The sequence below is a fragment of the Aptenodytes forsteri genome, unplaced genomic scaffold, assembly GCF_000699145.1.
Source record: "Aptenodytes forsteri isolate BGI_AS27 unplaced genomic scaffold, ASM69914v1 Scaffold249, whole genome shotgun sequence".
NCBI classification, from domain to species: Eukaryota; Metazoa; Chordata; class Aves; order Sphenisciformes; family Spheniscidae; genus Aptenodytes; species Aptenodytes forsteri.
Genome location: NW_008796188.1, coordinates 2,339,626 through 2,364,414, shown reverse-complemented (window position 1 = coordinate 2,364,414; position 24,789 = coordinate 2,339,626). Strand labels below are relative to the sequence as shown.

The following is a 24,789-nucleotide window of genomic DNA, read 5'->3' as shown; positions in this document are numbered from 1 at the left end:
AACTGCTAAAGCAGAATTACGAAAGACATTATTCATATTCTCTTTAGGTATTACATCCAGTAGGTCTTCAGGAGTCTCTTCTCCCAACCTTTCCAACACCAGCCATCCTACTCTCTCCTTTCTGCCACAACCACTTCCATTTCTCCCTTCATCCAGCCTCAAGTAACCTTCACCTTCCTACCACCCTTTCTGCTGTCCTTCCATTTGGGTTCACTCCTTCACCCACCTCTTTCTTGGATGCAGGACTTGGCAACAGTGTCCCATCCTGACATGCAGACACCGTACATCTTTCCTGCAGTTCTCCTCCCCACGCCAAAATGCTTTTCTAAATCATGGCCGTGCAAACTGCACCCCCGATCTCCAAGGCCAAGCTACCAATTTCATCTGGCTTGTACTACACCGGCATTTGTATTTGCCCAACCTGAAAGGGATTTTGGCTCAGCTAAGCAGGTATGGAAGAATTCCATGACATCAGGAAAAAAGGGAGATTTCCTCATATAGGTCAGAACCTATGAAAACAGCTTCTGGAAGAAAAAGGAAGACACGTGCGTGTTAAAAGCAAAACGGCTATTCCAAGGATAACGGAAAACGCCAGTGGACGAGGATGGGGACAGCTGCATGAAAGCAGCAAGAAGAAGAGGCTAGAGAGGGCAGAGAGAGCAAAAAAAACATGAGGCACAAAAGAGATTGTGTATCACCTATAGAGTACAGAGGCAGAGAAAAGACTGAACTGTGAAGGAGGGGGAAGAAAAAGAGAGAGAAGGGGGAGAAGATGATATGTCAGGAGAGGCAGGAGATAACAGTAATATGAGAAAGACTGGAAGGACAGTGTTGAACATCAAAGGAGAAAGAGGGGCTGAAGATGGCTCAAGGGAAATAAGTTATTTTTACTTAATAGGACAGGCCAATTTTAAGCAGTTCTCCGGCACAATTTGTGAAAAAGAATATCCTCCATTTAAGAAACATTCCTCTGACATCACGCCTCTGGTGTGATTTGTCTCGGCTTCCTTCTGTAAGCGTGTCATGCAAGGAGGCCATTCTGCCAACCCCCCCTAAAAGGACCAACCTTGCTTAATCCTGAGCTCACAGTAACACCCCGGTTCCTCCAGTGCTCTTAAACGGCTTCAACGTTGTATTTTAACCGTATTTCTGCACCTGGTAAGATTTATCTCTTTTTGACCCATACAAAGTAGCTTTAAATAAATTCAGTGTAATGCTTTTACCTGCCAAAATGCTATTTGCCAGGCATAACACTGGTTGTAATAACGTAAATGGAAATCAGCACTGCTGTATTTTATCCATTGCACATGACTGTGCATATATGTGGTGACCCAGTTTATTGGGAGCGTTCATTACTTTTACATAGCCGAGTACGCCAGTAAATGCCCTCTGAAACTCATTAGTGTCGCAGGGCATCAAGGCTCAGCAGTAATGAATCCCTCCACCTCCGCGTAAGGTAGGAGTACTCCCTTTCTTTTCATACGCCTGCAGCAATGATAACGACATTTTGGCTTATGGCTTGGAGGATGGAGGGGGGAAGAGCCTCTGAAGCCACCAGCCGTGCTCAGCATCAGCTGAGTGCGCTAATGCAATGGACGTGCAGCTCCTCCACCAGCTGCTCTACATAGGGTGCGACCCATTAGCACAGCAGAGCTGGCTTTCAGGTCCATTTGTTTAAGTGCTGCTACCACAAGCAACCACACAGCATCCAGAAACCCAAAGAATATAGCTGTTCAATGGGTTATTTAAAACTGTGTAGCCAATCCATTAAAAATCCTCTGCGAGTAAAGGATAAAACCTTCAGGGAAAATGGTGAAGGTGACCCTAACCAGAAGGGACACAGTTCAGGCTGCTTCTTTTGAACTGAGTTGCTCTCACCTTGGGCTGTCGTACCTCTGAATGGTGCTGATGCCCCTTGCTGAAAGGCAAAGGTCACCTAGGACACGCATTTGTGGGTCAGTATTTTTCAGCACAGGCAGGGGTCAGTAGGAAAGCCTCACGTTTCATTTCTCTGAGGTGAAGGACCAGCTCTGGACAAGCAAGGTCACACTCCAGCTGAGACACATAAGCCCGAGTTATACATTGCCCAGCATCATTTGGAGACAGAAAGGTGGCACTGCAAGGACAGCCATGTGGTGACTTAGCAATGGTCACTCACCTCCCCTGGCCAGAGCAAGTAAAGTCAAGAAGTATTTTAATGGATGAAAGATTAAACAGAAAAAAGGCAGAAAAACCACGGTGCAACATGGGAGAGGTGTAGAGTGCTGCCTTTTTATGGGATCTTAGGTTTCAAAACCTTACTGTTCATATTCACAACTTTTTTTTCCAGTTTCACCTTCCAGTCATTCCGTGATATAAGGCAATATGTTTACAAGCACTAAACAACAGTAGATGGGTTTAACAGTTACATGAAGCTACGTATTCAGCTATATGTGGCTAGCTCACCAGGAAAGCCGGTGTGCATCTATCACAGCGAAGAAGCCAAGTCTAGCTTGACTCGTTGGCACTGCAGAAAAACTGGCAGCCTGCTCATTGTCGGAAGGCAGACTTGAAATAAATTCAGGAATCCTGCAAACTTATTTCCATAATACATGCATATATATTAAAACAAAAGACTAACCAAGCAGTTTTGCCAGAAATGCTTATGTTTTATTTGCAAGTGTCAAGACGGGTGTTGCAACATGAGTAGTTTTATTCATGACTTTTGAGTTTGCCAGATCTGGCAAGACAACCTCTCTTGTCCTTCCTTCCCTGCAGGCCTCTCTACTCCATGCTACAGTACAAACCCTACTGAGATAGGGGATGGAGGAAAAACTGCAGAGAAACTTCCCCAGCGAGGACAGCTCCAAACTCCACTGCTGAGAGCTGGGGTCTGACACACGTCCCCATACTCCTCACCACGACTGGTGGGAAGTCCATCAGCAGTCACTGCCTCAGCTCCTCCTCAGAGGCAGGAGAAGACAGTGAGTGAAAGGGAAAAAAGGGGCTTGTGCCAGCTCAGTTCCCAGCAAGAGGATTAATGTTACCTTTAAAATTAGGAAATTGATTCACAGAAATCTCTGCAAAGAAGCTATTAATATTGACATATATTTAATATTTTCCTTGCAAGGAAATGGAAGGCAAGGCATTTACCTCTTGATGGCTCAAGTTTCCTGGCAGGCTTCTTTCCCTGTCTAAATAACAGCGCTCAACGCAATGCCAACCACAACCTTGAACGTGACCCTGGTGTGACAGCAAGACTTTGATCTTTCCCTTTTAAAAATGTTCTCCCTCGACACATCCAAAATGATCACTAGGAGCTGGAACAGGACAGTCAGAGCAGACTGGCGTGATGCTCCACGTAAGTTATACACAGGCATTATTGTACTTCCAGTATTTTCTCCGCTAATCTCTCAAGGCAGAATCGCTCTGCTTCCACTTACAAAATCTCAGTAAGACTGGCTGTTAGGAAGAGAAATGACAAAAGGAACAGAGCAATCTCAATTTTAAATCCTTGTTTTCTCTCATTCTTTCAGGAGAAACTACTGCAAACCCTGAAAAACATCCAACCCTTCCTACCATGATCGGTACTCCTGTGGCAAAAGACTCCACTTCCAACCAAAGAGAGGGCCTGAGACATGAGAAATCTCAACAGCTGCCCACCAGGGTCCGGGAGGAAAGGAATTTTGCCCCGTTTTTGATGTTTTTCTCCTCCTAGGACCCACTTGTGAGGATAAATTCAGGTAACTCCTAAACCAGTTGGATACAGCTTGTTTCCTGGTGCAGTTTTTGCAGGACAAAAAAAATCACACCCGATAGTGGTTTTCCAAATGGCCTCATTTCTAAGCATTTTTCTTCTCCGTTAGTTTGCTGATGAACACTGAACTAGAAATCATGGATGACTTCAAACTGCTCCCTAAGAATACAGAAAAATAATGCTCTTTTCCAGCATGGCAAGACTGAGTGGAGCTCCTGCTAGGCAGTCTTCGGTTACTTATTTCTAAAATTAACGATTTGTTCATCTCTGACAACAAGAGCTAAAAGCAACCCTTGCCCCCAAGAACCTACTGCATGACAAACAGGCAGAAAAGTACAACCCTGAATAATCCAGAGGAGGAAAAGCAACTGTTCACCTTTCATTTCTGTCATCATCAACACACAACTTCTGAGTTTTGGGATAAGTGACATTTTCAGAAGGAACGGAGTGGGTGAGAGGGACGGCGTGCTTCCCACTAGCGTTCTGGAGCCTGCGCCAACCGTTACTTAAGCCTGTTAGTATATTATTAATCTGCTTTCGTAACGATCTGCATTTCTCTAGCACAATGACCACAGCACAACCTGAGAACATCCTGCTCTGCTCAGTGCAAGCAGAGGTGGAACATCTGCGCATAGCTTTATCTAGCTCCTCACATATGTTTCATATATCTCCTAAAATATTCCTGACAATTGTGGTTGTCCATCACTGTCAACACATTCTTCCCTACTTCAATTCTGACTCTAGTCTTAATGCAACCATAAAACACACATGTCCAAGAAATACTTTTCTAACCAGACTAACGTATGGGTCAGTCTTTCCTTCACTTCCTTGGGCTCTTTCTTCTTCAGCCAGTTGAAAAAAACCCTTTTAAGTAGGCCATCAGCAATTCTTTTTTTATTCCACAGCTACTGATACAGGAATATGCTGCTCTCCTCTCCCTTCCTCCTGCACCAAAGGACATTCCACTTTTTTTTTTTCTTCTTTTCTTTTTTAGATTAGACTTTGGAGAGCTTTTAGCTTACCTATGTGAAGGGTTTTCCTAAACTGTCCCCAAGAACGCCTGTTGGAGAACGTGGCATCAGACATTCAGATTAGGCAGCTAAAATATTTTAACCAACTGTTTTTACTATTGTCTGCCAAGACATTCAGTGTATTTGCTCTGTTTAAGAGTTCAGCATCTTCAAAGCCTCTTATGAACAACAAATTCTCATGATCTCTCAAAGGCAAGTTAGATGCGTGTGATCGAGTTTCTGAATGAGGCGATCGCACACAGAACAAAGAGCTCAACACTGTTATTTTAATGGATTTTCAATTCTGTTGCCAGGTCAGTAATCCTTTTTCTCCCAGTGTCACTCAGAGACTTCAAAAAACAACAGCTGGGGTGGAACAGTCAGTGTTTGTTTTATCTAGGAGGACATCATACGGCATGGTTCTTTCTAAGCAAATCAATTTATCTGCTGTCGACAGCAAGTATTCATCAGCAGTGATGCTGAGTTGTACTACTCAGGAGGTTACTAAGAGTGCACTAGGCACACGACTTCCAGCTATTAATTTGACAAACATCCTAAACCATTTTATTTGCCTTTATTTCCCTTCCTGAGGCTTGATAATCCATCAAACTCACTGTAATATGCTGCACAGTAGTTCTGGAAAAGGCTCTGATGCAATAAAAACAGAATTGTTGTTTATGATCAAGAATCAGCAGCAGGAACACGAAGCTCAAAAAAAAAAAATTCAAACAAACCAAAAAACCTCCTACACTTTCAGAAAAATTTCCCTTTGTGGTAGGAAATGAAGCTCTGAATCAGGATTTAAGCACATGCTTTATTTCAATCATGGCTTCACCCAGGCACACACTGCAGCACTACCTGGAAGACAACTGCTCTTCCGAATTGAGAAAACCAAATAACACCTAGTTACGTATTCCTTCCAGCATCAGATATCAAAGGACCATTATCTGCACAGATCACTTTTCTTTTAATAGGCAGGGAAACGGAGGCAGATGAGATGCTGGTCTCCAAGGATCCCAGCAAGGCTAACAGCAAAGCTGGGAATAGACCCAAGGTCTCCGAATGCTGAATCAAGCCGTGCTGCTGCTGCTCTGACTCATCCCAGGAACTGTTTGCTAAACAGTACGAAGCTTTTCAGAAGTTTCGCATGCTGTGTCAGCTATTCGGGTAGAAGAAACGATTCCAAGTACTCTTAAGGTCAACTCATCAGCCTTGGCATTGATCTTTTCGTGAAGGCTTAACATTTGGAAGCTGGTGACAGTTATTTCTGGAATCTGCCTACATTTACAGTAGTTGAGATTTATCGGGAGATTAACAATCATACTAAATATCTGTAATCCTGCTGCTAGCACAAGAGGTAGTACATCTTCCTAACTCACTTGTTATGTTCTGACCGCAAAACACAGGATTTGTTTTGCAAAAAAATTTTGGCTAGGGGATGAGCAGGGCTTTATAACCCTTTCCCTAAAGGGGTCTGCAGCCAAAGAACAAAGACTTTGCTTGGTATTTTCCTCTCCGAAGTGGGAGCAAGCAACAGGAAAGCATTAAGGGCTCACATCCTCTCAAAAGGTGTAGGAGGAGCAAGATCTTGGATTTCAAAGCGATATAATGGCACCTTCCCACCACCCAAAAGCAGGGCTAAATCTCACCTGTAGCTGCAAATCTCACCTACAGTGATAGTGTTATATACAATCCACTCTTGCCATAACAGCAAGCGATTTGTTTATCGCTCAAAAGGCTACGATCTGTTTTGTAGACTTTTCCAAAAAATGCCTAAGCACACACAGCAGTAACGCTCACAGCCTGCGCCTTTACCCACTGTAGGATAGCTGCTCTTTTCAAAATGAAACACCGGTGAAACGCTTGGCAATGCTGTTTTCACTGTTGAAGAAAAATTACAATTATTCTGGTAACTATGTCATATCATAACATTTGTAAGGATAAAGTACGATGGCTGGGAAAGATAAACTCTCAGAGTAGAAGGGGAGTGTATTTGATGTAATGGGAATTTCATTTTACAGAAATAACTTTCCTAGGGTAATAAAACTTGTTCCAGAAGTTCTTCTCTAAACTCTCACAGTAAGCATTTGAATGCACACATTTTCCAGCGCACCGAGTGATGTAAGGCAGGAGACCTTCCAACAGGTTCCATTAAAATTGACATTTTCCCAAGGACCAAAAAAATCCCAAGACAAATGTTTCCATACCTGTGAAGCAAGTCTCCGCATGGCCTCTTCCTGGCGCCGGCGCATTTCAGGAGTCCCCGGGCAGCTCCCGCTGGTGATTGACGAGTGAGCAGAAGGCGGCTGGGTTAAGGGCAGCTCTCGGTTTGCATCCACATCTGTCCCAAGGAAAGAGGTTATGAGTTGCTACAGGACAAGCACAACAGACATTATTATTACGGACTAGGCAGCTGCTGTCTTCTAGCAGGTCATACATGGCAGTTAAAGTACTTCCCATAAATGCTCTGGTTAGGATTTCAGGCAGCAAGAGACTGCGACACCGTCCAGCCAGGTCAGAGGCTCCCCAAGAAACTTCTTTTGGAAGCAGCACTTTTGGGAAGGACCGCTAAGATAAAGCCTTGAGCTTGTCTCATTCATCTTCTCCACTGTAATTTCACTGACTTTAAAATAATCACAATAATTGAGTGAATTGTGCACTCTCGAAGGTAAGCTCTATCTTCAAGTTTGGTGTATTTTAGTGCAGTGCTCTCCTACTCTGCAGTTCTGCCAATAGATCTTCCCTTGTTATGAACAATCGCTGGTTAATTTGGTTCCGAGCTCTCCTTCAGCAGAGACAGCTGATTTTTCTGAATTATGTACCTATTTTATAACATAAATAAATGGAGAGCCACAGCTAACATATCCATCTGAAGCCTATTAATGTAATCAGAGGGGGAGAAGCAGGGGCAGCACCAGGATCTGGAAAAGGCTTGCAAGCAAATAATGAATTATGCTGGAATCATCTCTGTCAAGTTTAACTGCTTTCTATTGCGTTTTAGCGGTTTCTTTTGCCTGGCAATGCAGAAATTTGCTTTACCAGTAGATTGCTACAACAGTCCATTCACCTGGCCTTTGTGGGTAACATTTTCAAACCACTCTTATTTTCACTCATAGGTACTCATACTGAATATTTTTGAATGACACTAAGACATGCAGTACTTGATGATGTCTAATTACTGTCTTTATTTTAGGAACGTTTTAAAAGCAACAGTCCTCTTAAGCACAGTCTGTACTAGCAGAGGATTTTCCTGAATGGATTGCTGCAATGCATCCTTGAGCTTGACTTGAAATCATAATGCAAACAATGACCCATTTAATGGCAAATAACAAAGGAGGACGACTGCCTACATAATTAAACCCTGAATGTGTTAGCAATGATGCACATTCTTGATTTTGACCATGCAACACCACCTTCACCTGTTTTATTTTTCCGAGACAGGAATTAAGAGTATGAGGCTGTATTTATGCCAGTTTACTAATGCTGACAGCACAACTGCTGTAGTATAGTCAGGTCACCTGCTTGGCATTTATTATTAAACATAGATTTTACTAAGCATAACAGATCTTTTTTTCAGCATGTGAAAAAAAAAAAGAATCAAAGAAATTTGCAGAATAATTATTATCTTCTATAGCTAGCCTAGGACTTCTGATCTCTTTAGGAAATAAGGTCAACTTAGTTGATTGATTCTCCATCCCATAACTAACACTGAGTAATCATTCAGCTTTCAACTTCACGGACAAACCAGAGTGCCAACCAAACAACAGCACGTTAGGTGTGACCAAGGATCTTCGTCCTTTGTGCATGAAAGATGCAGAGCACTCTCATCTGAAATATCCAAACTCTTAGTCTGGAAACAGTTAAGTACAGTAGTCTCTTTAATCGCCACAATCCCTCTAAGCAGACTGGGGAGACACACAGTTGGTGCACTGCAGAGCTGCAGTTAAAATATAGAAACAAGCCCTGCCTTTCACTACGCATTGTTCATTTAGCTCTGACAAGTGACACTATTCAACATGCCAACATTTGGTGACATTTCAGATATTTCAACACGGCTAAGAGTACTGGATTCCGGTAAACAGATTTAACTATAGTTTCACTGAGATACAGTTGACCTAGACCCTTAAAGATACCTTTAGGTATCTAACCCGGTATTTTTAGTCCTGTCTTATTCACTTACTGAGAGCTGAATGATTTTAAAATGTTGTCATCCCCACCTGCAAACATGTCAGCACAGAGTGATGTGAATTGGATGGGACCACAAGAGGTAGAGCAACCCTGGGTGCCGAGCCCACATGGGCTTGCGACCCACCCTAAACATTCACACCATGATAAACTGAGATAAACAAACCATATGGGAAGGAGAATGCACCGGCACGGATTTGTAATAATAGAATGTTGGCAATTAAAATTGGAGTCTTCCCAATCAGAGAAAATCCATGATGTTTCTAAGTCAGAGAAATAAGAGGCAGACTATTCGGACTCTTCAAAAAGTAGATTTGGAACAGGAGCAGTGTAAATATTACTGACAGGTGCTTCCTTTGCTTGGCAACAAAGACTAAGCTGATTTCTTGGGCCTGAAGAGGAATGGGATCTTTTTGGCCAAAACCGTTAAAAAAGTTGATGGAAAAGTTCTCTGATTGTTGAAGATCTGTGTGCTGCTATACTTACGTTTCGGAGAGGCATGTGGGCTATCGGAAGCAATCTGTCTCATACGTGTGCCGTGGCAGCTGAGCGCAACCAGTCTGGAGATGATGGCGGTTTTTCCAAACCCGATGTTCCCAACGATCACTACGCCTCGGTTGACGCTGGCGTTTGAACTCTGCAGCTGCGCATCTATCTCGTGGAACACCCAGTCCCGGCCAACGAAGACGGACTCAGTGGTGATGCTGGGCACCTCGAAGAGCAGTGGTTTCAGAGAGATGTCGGGAGGTCTATAAGGTGCGAAGCGTACTATAAAGAAGAAACACGGGGAAAGAACACAAACATCAATGCTAACAGTAAAACTACAGTTCAGAAATTGCTGTTTAAACTTCCTTAGATATCCTTTCATTGCAAAAGGTGAAAAAAATACAAGCTTGTTTATTACCCACAGGTTTGCTGTTAAAAGCATCTGGCTCATTCATAGCATTTTCCACCAAAGGAGTTCAGAGAATCTTACAGGAAGAAGTAGTTTACAGCTAGGGAAAGTGTAGCTGGAGAAATGAAATGTCTTGCTTTAAGTCACCATAATTAAAGGCCCTGCCGCAGGCAGAACGGTACGCTTTCCAAGGCAGCTACCCCTGTGACACAGTATCGTATGCCTGTTCAATATATAGATATTTAATATGTCTGTTCACCTGTTCAAACCAATGAGCACAAAAAAAAATCTTAGCACTTAGAAGTGTTAAATCAATCTAAGCAAAGTTATTTCAACTATTCTAAGGTATGTAAATGAAACCAGATTGCTGATAGGATTTTCCTGTATGGCAATTAAAACATTTTCTCTTTTCACAAGGAAAAGCGGTGTTACAAGCAACATAAAGTTAACAGGGAGTGCAAGAAATACCTCCCCAACAGATCACGTATGCTGGTGCAATGCTAACACCTAAAAACATGGATATTGATTGTGTTACTTTCCCCATTTTTTTATGCATTAGATTATAATAAAACATACAACTAAACCCAAACCAGCCTTGAAACTTTTTCAGGAACGTTTAGGGGTGGAGGGAGAGGGTATTTGCCATTCTTTCCATTTGGCACAACCTATCTAGGGAATGCGCACTGAAAAAGAGTAACAACTATGCACAGATCCGGTGCAAAGATGCTATCAGAAAGATCAACTCATATGGTGTGTTCCGCCTATGAGATCTGTAACTGGGAGATGATACACATAAATCTATTAAAAAAAAAAAAGTGATGAAAGCATTTTGTGCCAGCAGAGACAGTTGCTGGATCTTCCCACTTTACCACCGAAATAGTTTCTTAATTAAAAACTTTCAGAAGGTGGCCACAAAGACAGCAGGTGATTCCCACTCAGGGGGAGGTTACCCACCCTGCGTGTTTTAGCTGCAAACTTTGAATTTTAGAACATAATTCCTTCAAGTCAGAGCTAAGCAACGTGGATGGAGCTACGTCTGTGGGACATGATTTCAGACCTGGACCTGGTATGGCAGCTCTGAACACACCTTCCAACTGCAATACATGTCTTGTACTTGACATTCAACACATATATTTAAGCTGATGTAATAAGCTGTGGAAAATTTGAGCTGTGGATCACAGAAGTTGAATTCAATTTGTTCTGAGATCATACGGCATGCTGAAAACGAAAACAACCATACAAAATCTAGATGTCTTCATAGCATATTTTAAAAGAAATCCCATGAAGCCACAGAGGAGGAGTTCCCTGAGCCGGACTTCAGAAGGATTTTAAGTAAAAAGGCTATCCGTTTGCTCAGTGTTATCTCTTGGCACGATCACACTCCCATCATTTACATTAGCTGCTTCCAGTGGAGACCATTTGGTTTCTTTGAAGTTTTAAAAGCCCTCAGGCACTTAAAAAGCATAAACATCATTCAGCAACTGCTGACGTCTGTCATTTCTTCACCCGCTCACCCTCCGCTGTGGTGGCTTAATCCCTGTGCAGACCCCCTGGTCTGGCCGAAGGCCCTCAGGGGTACAGATAATGCTACTGCACCAGACTTTGTACTAAACTAATTGAAAATAGTTTATCAAATTACAACAGTGGGATGCTTTATCTGCATGGGGAGAGGTTATAGATGTGCTACCACCCTGAAGATCCTACTGTAAATATAAACACATGGTTTTTGAACAGACCAGTGTGCTGTGTCAAGCTCTGCGCTTCGGGATGAGCTCCACTCCCAGGCCGTGCAACGAACCCCTCTGGAAGCTACAAACCGCGCCGGCGCCTGCTCCCTCCCAGTCCCCCCAACCTCCCTCCCTCTGAACCAGTCTGGCAGCAGCAAAGTGTTCCCCCCGACTCCAAGGCTCTGCCACCTCTGCCCCAGCACCGCCCTGTCCCATCCCTGTGCCCCGACTCCGGCACGGCACTGGGCCCCTCCCCGGGGGACCGCTGAACCGATGCCCGCGGCTCAAGTCACCTTGAAATCCTTCGCAGGCCTGACCAGGGATCCTGATCCAGAGCTGATAAAGGGGCTGGGATTTAATGTTACACCAGATATGCCTAAGGAAAATAGCTTGTATTTAAAAATGTTAGGGATTTTGAATTTCCTTTTTTTTTTTTTAAACTGATACAGAAAATGCTGCAGACAGGAGCAGTATTTTTATTCCCACTTGAAAATGATGAATGTGCTTTAAATTTATCCTAGGGTGGAGATGGCTTTTGAATTGCATGAGCTCACAAGCAGCTCGTTTGATTCCCCTTGCTGGGGTCTGTCACGCGAGCGCAGCGGGATGTACTGGCACGGGAAGATGCTGGAGAAGCAAAATCGCTGGCAGTGGGAGGGGACGAGGCAGCGGGGCTGCTGCAGCCGGCAGTGCCGAGGCAGCCCTGGGGCCGTGCGTCCCCACATCCCCATCACAGCTCCTGGCTGCGGCAGCACCAGCCTGGCTCTCGGCGTCAGCAGGGCTGATGGGCTTCCCACCAGAGGATGGCACATCGCACAAGCAACAGCACATGGACGTGGCAGAGATAACCAGCTGTAGTGGTCCGACTGATGCAAATTAAGCGTTCCAGCAGTGCATTTGATGAGGGAAATTTTTTGTTTGTATTATGCCACCAATACTATATATAGAAAATAAAAAAAAGAGAGACTCCATTTGGAAAACATCAAGCTGAGATTTGTGCTTGATAAGCTACAGCTTTGCTTTACTTGTGCGTGCATGTATATACGTGATATGTCCTGTTAGTGAGTGAAAATGTACAATAATACTCTTCTGAAAGCCAGAAGTCTAACAGGTACCAAATGGTCTCAGGGCTTAATGCAGAGACAAGACTCATTAAATATAAAAGCTATAGGATCCAATGCTCCTGCTTTACATGGTGGAGACCTGGACTCAAATCTTGGATTCTTTTCAGAGGTGCAAATGGCTTTGAGGCTATGTGACGCCTACACCTTTGACCACAACACCCCAAAGAGACAAAGGATCTCCTAAAGATTGGTCTTTATCCAAGTGAACAAGAATATACACATCTTGGTTGTCACCTGGGAATAGCATATCCTGTCCTAAAAAAGGCTTAACAAAACCCCCGAGAAGAGACACACCCGCTTATCTACCTATATTCAACCTTCCTGCCCCTCCAGACCTTCCAACACCACCGGTCGCTGACCACAGCGGAGCAAACTTCTTCTCCTGACAAGCCATTTCACAACCTCAGGCTTCGTAATCTCAGGGCTCCTGGAGGGCAGGGGATGCTGGTAAGCATCTCGCCATTAAGAAAACACTTACTGCCACATTGGTTTGGACGTGAGTGCCGAGAAGACGCTTTTTGTCTCACCAGCCACCAAAGTCACCTCCACGTGCCAGCAGAAGACATTTTATTTCACCACACCACGTTTTGAAGACAAATGCAGCATCTACGTTTTCCTAGGTGGACTGTCGAAAACGTTTATGAATAATTTAAGACTGCCATTGACTAATTGCAAGCCATGTGCCAAATCCTCATTAACTCCCGATACTGTCTGCTGAACCACACCAAAAATCCTCCCCTGTTACTATTTATTACAAACCTCTGCCCCTCCAGACCTTCCAACACCACCGGTCGCTGACCACAGCGGAGCAAACTTCTTCTCCTGACAAGCCATTTCACAACCTCAGGCTTCGTAATCTCAGGGCTCCTGGAGGGCAGGGGATGCTGGTAAGCATCTCGCCATTAAGAAAACACTTACTGCCACATTGGTTTGGACGTGAGTGCCGAGAAGACGCTTTTTGTCTCACCAGCCACCAAAGTCACCTCCACGTGCCAGCAGAAGACATTTTATTTCACCACACCACGTTTTGAAGACAAATGCAGCGTCTACGTTTTCCTAGGTGGACTGTCGAAAACGTTTATGAATAATTTAAGACTGCCATTGACTAATTGCAAGCCATGTGCCAAATCCTCATTAACTCCCGATACTGTCTGCTGAACCACACCAAAAATCCTCCCCTGTTACTATTTATTTTACAACCCTCAGCAGCAGCCAGCGGTCCCCAGGCACAGGAGGGCAAGGCACAAACCTGGGGGAAGACCCCGGAGCCCTGGGGAGGTTTATCAACTCTTTTCAAAGAGTTGAAAAAATACCCCACATCACAAGGAAAGGAGAATCAGGGAGAAGGAAGGCTGCACTAGAGCGTCAGCATTTGGGGCAGAAATTAATTAAAGGATAAGCTAATGGAAAGGGCTCCAAAAAAGCGGGTAAGAAGGTTCAGAAGTATCGGGTGAGGATGTGCGCACACGTTTTGGATGAACCCTATTAGCAACTTGACTTTAGTACTTGTGAAAAATCAAAGTATGCGAATAAGCTGCCTTCCCATCCTTGAAAATTTGTCAAACACTTGCTGAGTTTTATATTCCTTTTTAATGAAGCATTTTATAGAACTTAAGCCAGAGACCCACAGAAATACCCAGAACTTCTGATAATATCTTAGTATAAATTAAACCCATACTTTTCCTGGAAATTAGTGCATGGAGTGGGACAGAACGAGGTCTGGTAGTGTAAAATTTTCATGAGAGTTGATGAAATACTGTGCAAAATTCTGTAGAGCCCAAGCAATAAATTCAAATCCCAAGGTGAAACACTGCCTACCATACCCATCCTGGCTCCTTTTGTGGCTGAAAACTTCAATTAAATCAAACCAAAGCTGGCTGTATTATGTGCACGATGCAAAAAAAGCCATTGGGCTGAAAACGAGCAGGAGCAAAGTCAGAGAAAGGCCCATCCCGCTTTACCACACAGGTCACCCTCTGCTACCCAAAGTGAATTTTTAGTTATTTTAGTTGTTGGAGTCTAAAATGCCTGTTCAGAAATCATTTGTTTTACTGAGTCCCCTCTCTTCAAACAGGATTTTTTTTTCTTAGCTACGTGGGCAGTCAGGATCCACAGCTCCTTAGCTGTTTTACATTTTGTTCTCCACGCATTTTGTTGCCATTTTAGTATCTCCCGGTGGAAGATACATCTTGCTGTCCAAAGCAAGCCCTTACAGGGCTAAGCTGCATAGCCTGGATATTGCCAGTATGTTGAGAGAAAGCCCAGGTGAGAAGCGCTTTAATATTTACTACAGTGAAGTGCCGTTCTGAATAACACAGTATCAATCAGCATCTGCTGTGTCCTTCGTTAAGTAAGAACCCATAAATTAGCCAAATGTCTGAGTTCATTTCCTTTACTTGCTTTAGATTGCAACTTCTTTCAAGTGTCATCTTAAACGTATACATCCGTCAGGATGAAACCAGTGCCTATTTTTCACAGACCGTGTGCCTAAGAAGGCTAAACTGTTTTTTGGCCTTTTTAACAAGTGCGTGACACTGTCTTACCCAAAAGGTGACAGTATTAAACACATACCATGAGGAAAAAAAAAAACCCAGAAAATGTAGACAGCTTAAGGAAAACATGCTACTGCCGTATTGCTTATATTGGTAGACAATATATTGGTGGAGTCTGAGCCATCTTCTCCTCCACTCCAAACCTCACCTGAACACCACGGTTCTTCACACCCTGCATCAGCGCTGACATTTGCTTTTTGGAGAAAAAAAAATCATGATGGCAACAGTCAGGGTGTTCTAATACCACATAATTTGGTCGCCATCTGGCTCCTGCTCATCACAGCCATCATCTTGTACCTTGGGGTACAGCAACCCTGAACAGCTTCAAATCCCGCCGGCTGAAAACAGTAAAAGCAAAAACTGCGTTCACCATCCTATTAAAAACCTGCTGCTGGTACGAATACTCGTCATGCTCTTAGCCGTCGGGATTGCTAAATTACTCCCCTGGTTAAAATAACTGATTTAACAAAAAATAGCAGGGATGGTCTCCCATTTAGTTTCCCTGCACTGGGATTCTTGAACACTGGGAACAAATCAGCGGGCTGTAACGTGTTCCCCTGATACAGGGCCAGGAATTGCTTCGCTATTTCAGCCCAGTGCCAAGACTAGAGATATTAAAGTTAAAACCAAGTTTAGGATTTCCAGTTGGAACAAAGAGTTGGTGATTATAACAGCCCAGATCGATGCAATTTCACAGTAATATCTGGAACATGTAGTATTTTGGGGGAAAAAAAACCCCTCACATATTCAATGAAATGAAAATGTTTCCAAATAGTGGTGGTTTGGGTTTTTCACATCCTCCTCTACTCCCTCGCGTTTTAAAAATAGCATGGCACCTCAACTAGGATCAGCAGCAAACTCCAAAAAACTGAAACACTGCTGCTATTCTCATGCAACCTTCACAAAAGAGAGAAAAAAAAAAAAGAACAAAAAGAAGGAAGAAAATATGTACTGCTACATGGTTTTTAAAAGTGTGTCTGGAAAACAATTTGATTCTGTTCCTACAATAAAGTTTAATGTTTTGGATGCAATCACTGCAAATTACGAAGCCTTGGCAAGCTACTCTGTTCAAACATATGGAAATTTTGTCTGTCAAACTTTGCTTTCTTCACTTACTGCCTGCTAATACATTTTTATAACTGCCTCACCAGCCAATATCATTTCATTACAGACTGCGATCCAAAGTGACACAAACCCACTTTTTTCTTCCAGCCGGGGGCTCGTGTATTTGGTAGAAATCCCAACCACACTGTAACAGGTCGTGCTTGCCGTGCCGAGCGAAAACCCAACCTGCCACCCTCCAGCTCCTGATTTCCTTACCTGAGGATGGTGGGCGCTTGCTCAAAAACACCCCAGAGAAAAGAAGGTTCAACGTACCACCAACAGAACCCCCTTCTCCCTATGAACAGGGGAGAACAAACTAGTCTCATGGCACAGCAACAACCAGAAAAAACCCCAAATGAGCTTTCTCGGCCATTGATTCATCTGCGCAATGACAAATGATGGGGACGAAGCATTAACCTGGTGATCTGCTGCAGATGCAGGGCTGTCACGGTAATCGCTTGAAGATGCAGCCAAAGACCATGCTCAGATTAAAAGGGGGATGGAAGTTGTAAGGTGGGCTGAAACCCCAAGGACATGGGGTGAATCTAGCTGGAGTTGCCTGGAAATAAACAAAATACTAAAATGTCAGCCCTGGCTCCTCTTCTCATTGCTAACGACTTTTTTGTGGAATTTGCCAGGAAGAATCACAGAAATTCCCCTCTCAAAAGGCCTTTCAGAAGTCAAAGCGCTGCCTGAATACCGGCATTGTGAGCGTCCGTAAGAGGGACGCGTCGGGATGGTGGTTCCATACACTGCGCTTGGCTCCTTCCCTACTGGTACACTGCAAACTGCGAAGCAGGGGCCATAATGCTTTGCTTTTGTTTGAAAAAGACAGCAGCCCATCAAAATTTCTCATTTTTTAGAAACTATCAAAGCATTAGCCATGCAGTGCTCAGAGACTGACAGAGGGCTGCTAGGGGAGCAATCAGGGAGAGGAATTTGGGGATCTTTTGCAGGAATATCCCTATGTGATATAGGGGTGGATGTATAGGGCAATGCTCCTGAGCCAGGGGGTGCAGGTTCAGACCTGGGCTGTCCGTAGGCACACGCAGCCCGCGCCATCGCTGTGGACCTGGCTGCTGGGCTCCAGGGGGGCAGCGCTCTCGGCAAGCCGGACATGTGTGGAGGAGATGGCCATCACCCCGCCTCGGGGCGCAGAGCAGCATGCTGTTTTCAATGCACAATTTGCCAATTTGTACTCGTGCTCCTGAAAAATGAGGCCGCTCAGACTTCGGGCCAATTTAACAATACAATTTCTCTATAATCCATCTGAAACAAGAGTTCGAAGCTCCAACATGTTAAAGCGCACGCTCTTCCAAACAGCACAATTACAGAAAGCCGGGGGAGGAACCTCTTTAACATCAGTGTCTGCAGGACTGCGATGGGGGATGCATCTTTATACCATGGCTACATACAGTGTTTATTTGGCAAACTGGACGTTTAAGTCAGCCCAGAAAAGCAATCCCAAAATGTTACACCGACAGCACTTCACTGATCACGGCACTGTTTTAGGAGCAGCAAGGCAGCATCTGGCCAGCTACCATCAGACAGAAGGCAGGAATACTTAGTTCATTACTTCATTTATTTTCTTTCCCCTCCGATTTGGCCATGCCACCGAGAAGGACGCTGCAAATAAAGGAGACTGGTTCACATCCTCACGGAGAGGCAGCGCTTAATACCTGTACATAAACCAGTCCTGCTCCAGCGTTTTCATGGGGACATGGACGAAGCAGATGCCGTACAAGCTCCCACCCCAGAGACCCCTGTGAAATCCAAGGCCCCGAAGCCTCCAGCGTGCTCCTACCTCGCAGGTCCTGCTGCGTGCGGGCGCCGGCCATGCTCTGCCGCGGCATTCGGAGGGAGGTCCGCAGGGGAGTGTGCCTCTGCTCATCCAGGTAAGCGAGATCTTCTAAGTGGGCTGAGCTGGTGGCTGCCATGAGAAAGCGAACAACTACATCACACCTGGCTTTCAGATCTAATTTCTGGTTAATGTCTTTTTCCTTTTTTAAGGAAAACACACAGAGTTGTAACATTGAGTCAACACAGCTGAGACGAACCAAGTCTAATTTCCCCCAGCAAGGAGTAAAGAAGTGTTTTGGTAACTTTTTCTCATGCCACATCGGTATTTGCTCTGGTTTCGTCTCCTGCTGATGTTCACAAATAAAAAAGACACATGGAAAATGGAGACACGGAGTCTCTTATATGCGATCTAAGTTCTCCCAATCACAAAACTTACTCAATCACGTGTGTGCAAAGCTTGACAGAGGCAGGCGGCGTTTCCTACTACGTAACAGACAACTCAACAGTGCATTTTATGCTGAAGCCTACAATCTCCTCTTCAATTATTTTAGAGCTACTTAGTTTGGATATTAACATTTACCTGTTCATAAAGCCAGAATTAGGGGCAGAAAAATTAAACTTTCAACAGACCAGCAAAAATACACGAATAAATGAGAAAAATGTTATCTGAACTAAAGAAGATAACTTTACTATTTCAATGTTACTTGATCATGGGAGAATTTAGTTTTCTTTACAATGCTAGATTAAATAGGAATAATTTATCCGTCTCTGCGGAAAGTGCCATCATTACAGGAATAAGCATGGCTGGAACAGAAACTGCAGCTAGAAACTTTCTCTCTCTCTCTCAGAAACTGGCAGATAATACAGTGCAAGTTATTTTTTATTCCATTTTTCAACGGAAGCACATGGATCGTCCCACCACGAGCCGAGCGCACACCTCCAGATGAGCGGGCTACTTCTGCAGGGCAGAGCTACGAGCAGCGATCCCCAAGGCATTACGGGAAAATACAGCAAACAGGAAGAAGCACGAAGGGTACAACCAGCCTGGTTTTAAAGGTATTTCTCTCCAAACCCCATGGCCTCAAGCATCACCTCACGTGCGGCACTCCCTACCAAGATGTGACATTTACAGCGATCATTTCAGCGATCAGTTTTTAAGCAACGCTTTTCCCACAGCTGCCCGATGATGACAACCATTTTTAAAATCGAGTTTCATGATGGGTGCTGCACGGTTCGGTGGGAAAAGCCTCCGGACCGTATCAGAGGGGAATGACTTGAGTTAACACTGGCCACAAAGCTGCATCAATCAATTTTTTTTTATTGGTGATGATTGGAAGATAGGAGAAAATGTGGTTTAAACAAAACAAATTTGGGCCACTTGCATCTGAATTTACCCACCATTCTGCCACGTCAGAACCCTTTTCAGTCAAATAATTTACAGGATATTATAAAACAAAGGACTGAAAAATCCACTGCATGAAATAAGCTTCCCAATTATATACAGAAAACTTAAAAAATAGTCTTTGCAGATCACCAGCTCTGTTCTTGTTCTGACAACCATTTCCAAAAAACGGTAAACATTTACCAACGGAAATCACACTGCTCAATATTCGGGTGCTCAGTACTCTGTATCTGATACTGCTTTTTTTTCTTCAGTTTTTGGTCCATTACTGTAACAAGATTATTATTTTAAATTGAACTAATTAATTAAATGACTTCTTCAAAGACTGCCTGTGAAGCTGACATTAATTCTTCGCTGTGAAATGAGTACATATTTTGATATAGCTCTCTAGAGTAGCTCACAGCACTGGACTTTGCATCCTTCCTCCTTTGCACGCAACACAAGATGTAAGAATTCAACAAAACTGAAAGGCAGAAAATTTCAAAACTAAGAGAAACATTTTTTCCTACAATGCCTAATGACCATGTAAAAATCTTTACAAGATCTTGTTGCAGTCAAAAACTAAGCAAGATTCAGAGACTGTAACAAGGGGTGGGGAGAAAGGGCTTAAATTTGGCAGCAATTTTTAATGCTGTTCTTAAAATTGCCTGAACTCTGTATGTCAGTTTTAAGAAAAAGAATAAGAGAGAGACAGAGAGAGGACAAAAGGTAAACAATGGGAGCGAGAAAAGAGAGGAGATAAAACCATCAAAGTCTGTTTTTAGAAGTCCTTCATGCTCTTCTACTCTTGTAAAGTTGATTAGATGTTCATTGTGAAGGAGCAGATTAGAGCTGAAATGCTGCAATTAGAAGGATGTGCCTTTAGCGTGGATGCAAGTTATTGTCTGTAAGCACTAAACCCACGGCAGCTTGCTCACAGCATCTCCAGCATTCAGCTTCAGGTTTCACTTACGCTACGGTGGCACAGGCCAATGAAATGTGCCTTTTGCATAAAAACGTGTGCAATTTATGTCCACTTTTTGCAGCGTAACTGAGCCGGAGGATCTGCAGTGGAAGAGCGGGTGTTACTGCAGCAACCACAGGCAGACCCAAAGTATCCTGGGGGTCCAGGGATACAAACCACAAGCTTGCCCAGGAGCCTGGTACCGCGTCAGGCAGGTCAGTCCTGCCTTCAGCCTTCATCCCACCGTCCGTGCCGGCCATGCCAGCGTCAGCTGGAGCACGCCTATATATTTGATGCACTCAGACATGTGGCTGCTGACCTTCTCATGAAAAGTAGGACCGTTCTTGCTAAATAAAAAAATCCCTTTTCACTTCAGTTGATTGCCAGGCAACAAGATAAAAAGCAGCCAGCCAGGACTGCCTAGCACTGGCTAGTGCATTCAGGATATAGTGAAAAACCACACCAGAAACTGCCCTAATTGATCCTGGGAGAGTTTAGCAAAGGAATATTCAGGCAAAGGGGATCCCCTTTTTTAAAAAAAATAAATTTTTAAAACTGAAGTCTGAATGCTTTTCTTTTATATTTGTAAATGACACTGCAGTAAGCTATGCAGACCATTAAATGAGGATAAGGATTATCATCCTTTCCAGGCATATCTTCTACCCTTGAATGGGAGTTATTAATGCGTTACACAGAGCTCAGCAGTTTTGCTGCGCCAAGGCTTCGTTGCATACAATAAACAAACTTGCTGGCTGAAAGAACTACTGTTTCTTTGTGAAGACACCACACTTTTTCTTTACTGAATTCTGTGAAATATCCTCAGTTCAAGTCACCCTGTTGAAGCTGCTCCTGCTTCTCTGAAAAAAAAGGGAAGAAAACAAAACTCTCCATATTGGACTTGCTGCAAGCAGAACCGAGCACCCACAGCAGAGCACAACTGTGCGTATGCTCCATCACTAAATATATATACATATATATGTATAGGAGAGTGTGTGTGTATATATGTATCTCTCTATACATATCTGTCAGCTGGTGAAGGACATTTCCTCCCTCTAAATTCCATATTCAGTCTTGCTCCCGTCCCATTTTAATTCTATCAAGCACATACAGAGCCATCGAGGATGACCAGAAACGTTAATCTTGCTGGTAATTTCATTTCTTTATACAAGATCATTCAATGTAGCAACAAACTGATAAAAGCTCCTTTTTCCAATTTATATAACAACAGTTAAAACCAAAAATTACTTCCTCTCCAATTACTCATCAACAAAAAACTAAAATAACTTTTTAAAAAAAAAATTCACATTAGTCCTTGAATAAAGAATCAGTTTTACAATATGATTATTAGCAGATTTTTTTATTTCTTCAGTCTCCAGGAAAACACCCTCATACAAGCCAATCTTGCCCACACCGAGAAAATACTGCGCTATAAACATGCTGCATGCCCAAGAAGCAAGACCTGCAATACTCCAGGGCAGAGAGCCTCCTGCTAATTGCACAGGATTTTAAATACCAAATTGTTATTCTTAAGAGGCATAGATCATGTGCCATACACCACCTGTGCCGCCTAAACTATATTTGACTCACAAAACACACGACTTGATTGTTTCAGAAGCATCAACTAGTGGCAGCTCCGCACCTAGCGTGTAGTTTTCTTAAATCAGTACTAATCGTGTTAATTTAAAACTTTGTGGAAAAAAACTTGATGAAGAGACTCGCTGGGAGAGTATGCCCAGGTTTTCAAGCCCAGTTTTTCAAACTCTATCAGCTGGTCTAACCAAGCATGGCATCTCCCGCTTGACACATCACTTTCTTTAAAACAGAGGCTAAAAACCAGCATGGATATATTTCTTACGTTGCAATATTGGCAGTTCTTGTTTTTTCTTCCAAGAAGGCTGCCTTTAAGGGGGTTTTGTTGTTGGTCTTTTTTTTCCTCCTTTTTAAGTCCTCAAAACCCACTTCTAGAATAGCTTCAGATGAATGGAGTTCTGTGATATTTCATCTCTTACACAAAAGCCACAGTTAATAGATAAAGAGCCGAGTGCCTCATACACATCAGTCCTATCTTCTCCTTGCCGCCTGCTTGCAGGCTGCAGGATTTTCCTACTTACGATGCAGGGAACGGTTCTCAACATGAAGCCAAGATTTCTGGAGCCTAAATGATGGACAACTGGTGACCACAGCTGTTAATGCAGAGCCAGACTTTGGAGACATTCTTAGAAACTGGTTTCTAGACTGTGTCCACATCAGCTAGCAGCTAAAGGAGGATTAGCAATGTTGGGACTCATGATAGTTTCTGAGGAACACAATTTTGCCAGCACTTGTTGAGTTGTGTAATTAAAAAGCTTTTCTAATGCAAAGGGCTGAACAATCTTTCCAAATTGCATTGATCTTCCAGGATGTGGATTTTGGTGAGAAGACAGGAATGAGGCCTGAGAGCTGTTCTTCACACTCATCCAGTAACTCAGCTCTACAGAGACACGGCAGTCGGTCTTTTATTACACATCAGGAGCATCAACTCGGCTTGCTCCAAAACAGCAAACGGCAAAGGCACGACGATCTGGCTGTTCCGACGGCTGCTTGATGACGCTAATTACTGTACAACAGGCAGAAAGGAGTTTCTGAAGCAAACAACAACCGAGTATTTTTCGAGTCCCTATAATACACATGCAGCCTCCTGGAAGAAAAATTGTTTCATTTCCTGGGGAGAACTGCAATCTTGCCGGCATTTTTTATTTTTCTTTTATTTATTTAAAGAGTTTGCATTTCAACCTCTGTCCTGTCTGTGAAATGAGAAGCCAGCTGCAATCCCAGATGAGTTGCAGGGGTGGACTTTGTGCACTGCCAGAGAAGAGCATGACGATGGCCAGCAGCCCGATTTATTGTTGGTCCTACAAGAAGCGAAGAGTTATTCCTCAGCAGCCCAAAGCCAGGCTCTCTTCCCATCTTCATCATCATCATCATCTACAGCCGCAACCGAGGAGAATTGCACATGATGAACTGCAGTCAGCGTGAGCTGCCAGATCCATTTCACATTTTGCCACGGATTATTTTTGCAATTGTCAGTACAACTATCCTGCCATTTCTCAGGCTGATGAGCTGAGATTTATCTTCCTGATTTAGAACTGAGGAATAATTAAAGAGATCTAAGGCCAGAGGAACTAGAAGTAATTTTTCCCGAGAACATGCTTCAGTACTTCAAAAATTATGCAAGATCAATTTATCTTAGAAAATATAATATTAAACTGTTGAAAGCTTCCCCTCAATTCTGAGCCTTATCCTATGTAATAAGACACAGTGACTGCAGATAAAACACGAGAACAAAAGTACCTCCTCAAAAAATAATACTTGTATACCGCAGACACAAATCTCCCAAGGAAATGGCAAACAAATAGTGGAAGATAATCCAGTTTCAATGTAACATTTGAACTACAAACACAAAACAATCTGACTTGAAATTGGTATTTGGCAGCCCAGGGAGGGGGTGGACTTTGCAGACAGGGTCTTCTGGGGGAGATGCTCTCATCTGAGTCAATGGATTCAGCTTGCCATGACTGACGCACAGATCAGACTGTGTCATTCAAGGTAAGATACTCTGTGTACCCCAAATTCAGCTTCCTTACAGCTGTATTAATAAATACGCTTCAGCTTTAATGACATAATTTTTGGCTAGTCTAAGTTATCAAGAAACGGTCAAACACAAATAGGACAATACTAAGTTTTGGGGTTTATCCGAAGCATCTTCATTTCTTCTCTCTCCTTGGAATAGTTCATATGAAGAGTTGCATCTAATTCAGCATTTAATCATATCCCATAATGAAAGTAAAAAAAGAAGAAAGGTGCAAATTTTCGTTACACTGCGACGCAGCTACCACTGCAGGGCTTGCAGAAAAGCATGTGCTCCACGACAGATCTCATTAGAGCCTTCTTTCCCCCTGTTGCAGTGCATTTTGTTTAACACCGTATTTCTCTCTGTGCTATTTTTGTATAGTATTTTTTGTATATTTTATATTTTGAAAGATCAATTATCTTTCCCTCAGGCAGAGTTAAAGGTGTTCTTAAAAAGCTTCTGCTCTGCTTCCTCCCGTGTGGTCTTCAATGGGTCTTACTGCGGTTTCACATCTCTCAGGTTGGTCACTCCAGACCGGATCACCGCTCTCGCCCGGTTTCTGTGACCTTTCCTGGACTCCTCCAGGGAAACCATGGGACAGAGGGAAATACGAACATATTTCAACATTAAAACCCCCATTTTTGTGACCAGTTTCTTCCAATATCTTTCATCACTTGCTCAGATACCGTTGCTTGACCTCG

At 43.4% G+C, this 24,789-nt stretch overlaps 1 protein-coding gene across 1 annotated transcript in view; it reads right to left on the bottom strand.

Moving 5' to 3' along the window:
• Positions 1–24,789, bottom strand: part of TANC2 (tetratricopeptide repeat, ankyrin repeat and coiled-coil containing 2) — a 224,110-nt gene that overhangs the window by 59,360 nt on the left and 139,961 nt on the right. The window contains exons 9-11 of the mRNA XM_009287889.2: positions 18,138–18,263; positions 9,418–9,699; positions 6,954–7,087 (exon numbers count right to left, since the gene is read on the bottom strand). Of these exons, the coding sequence (XP_009286164.1) occupies positions 6,954–7,087; positions 9,418–9,699; positions 18,138–18,263 (542 nt within the window). The remainder of the gene's footprint in view (positions 1–6,953; positions 7,088–9,417; positions 9,700–18,137; positions 18,264–24,789) is intronic.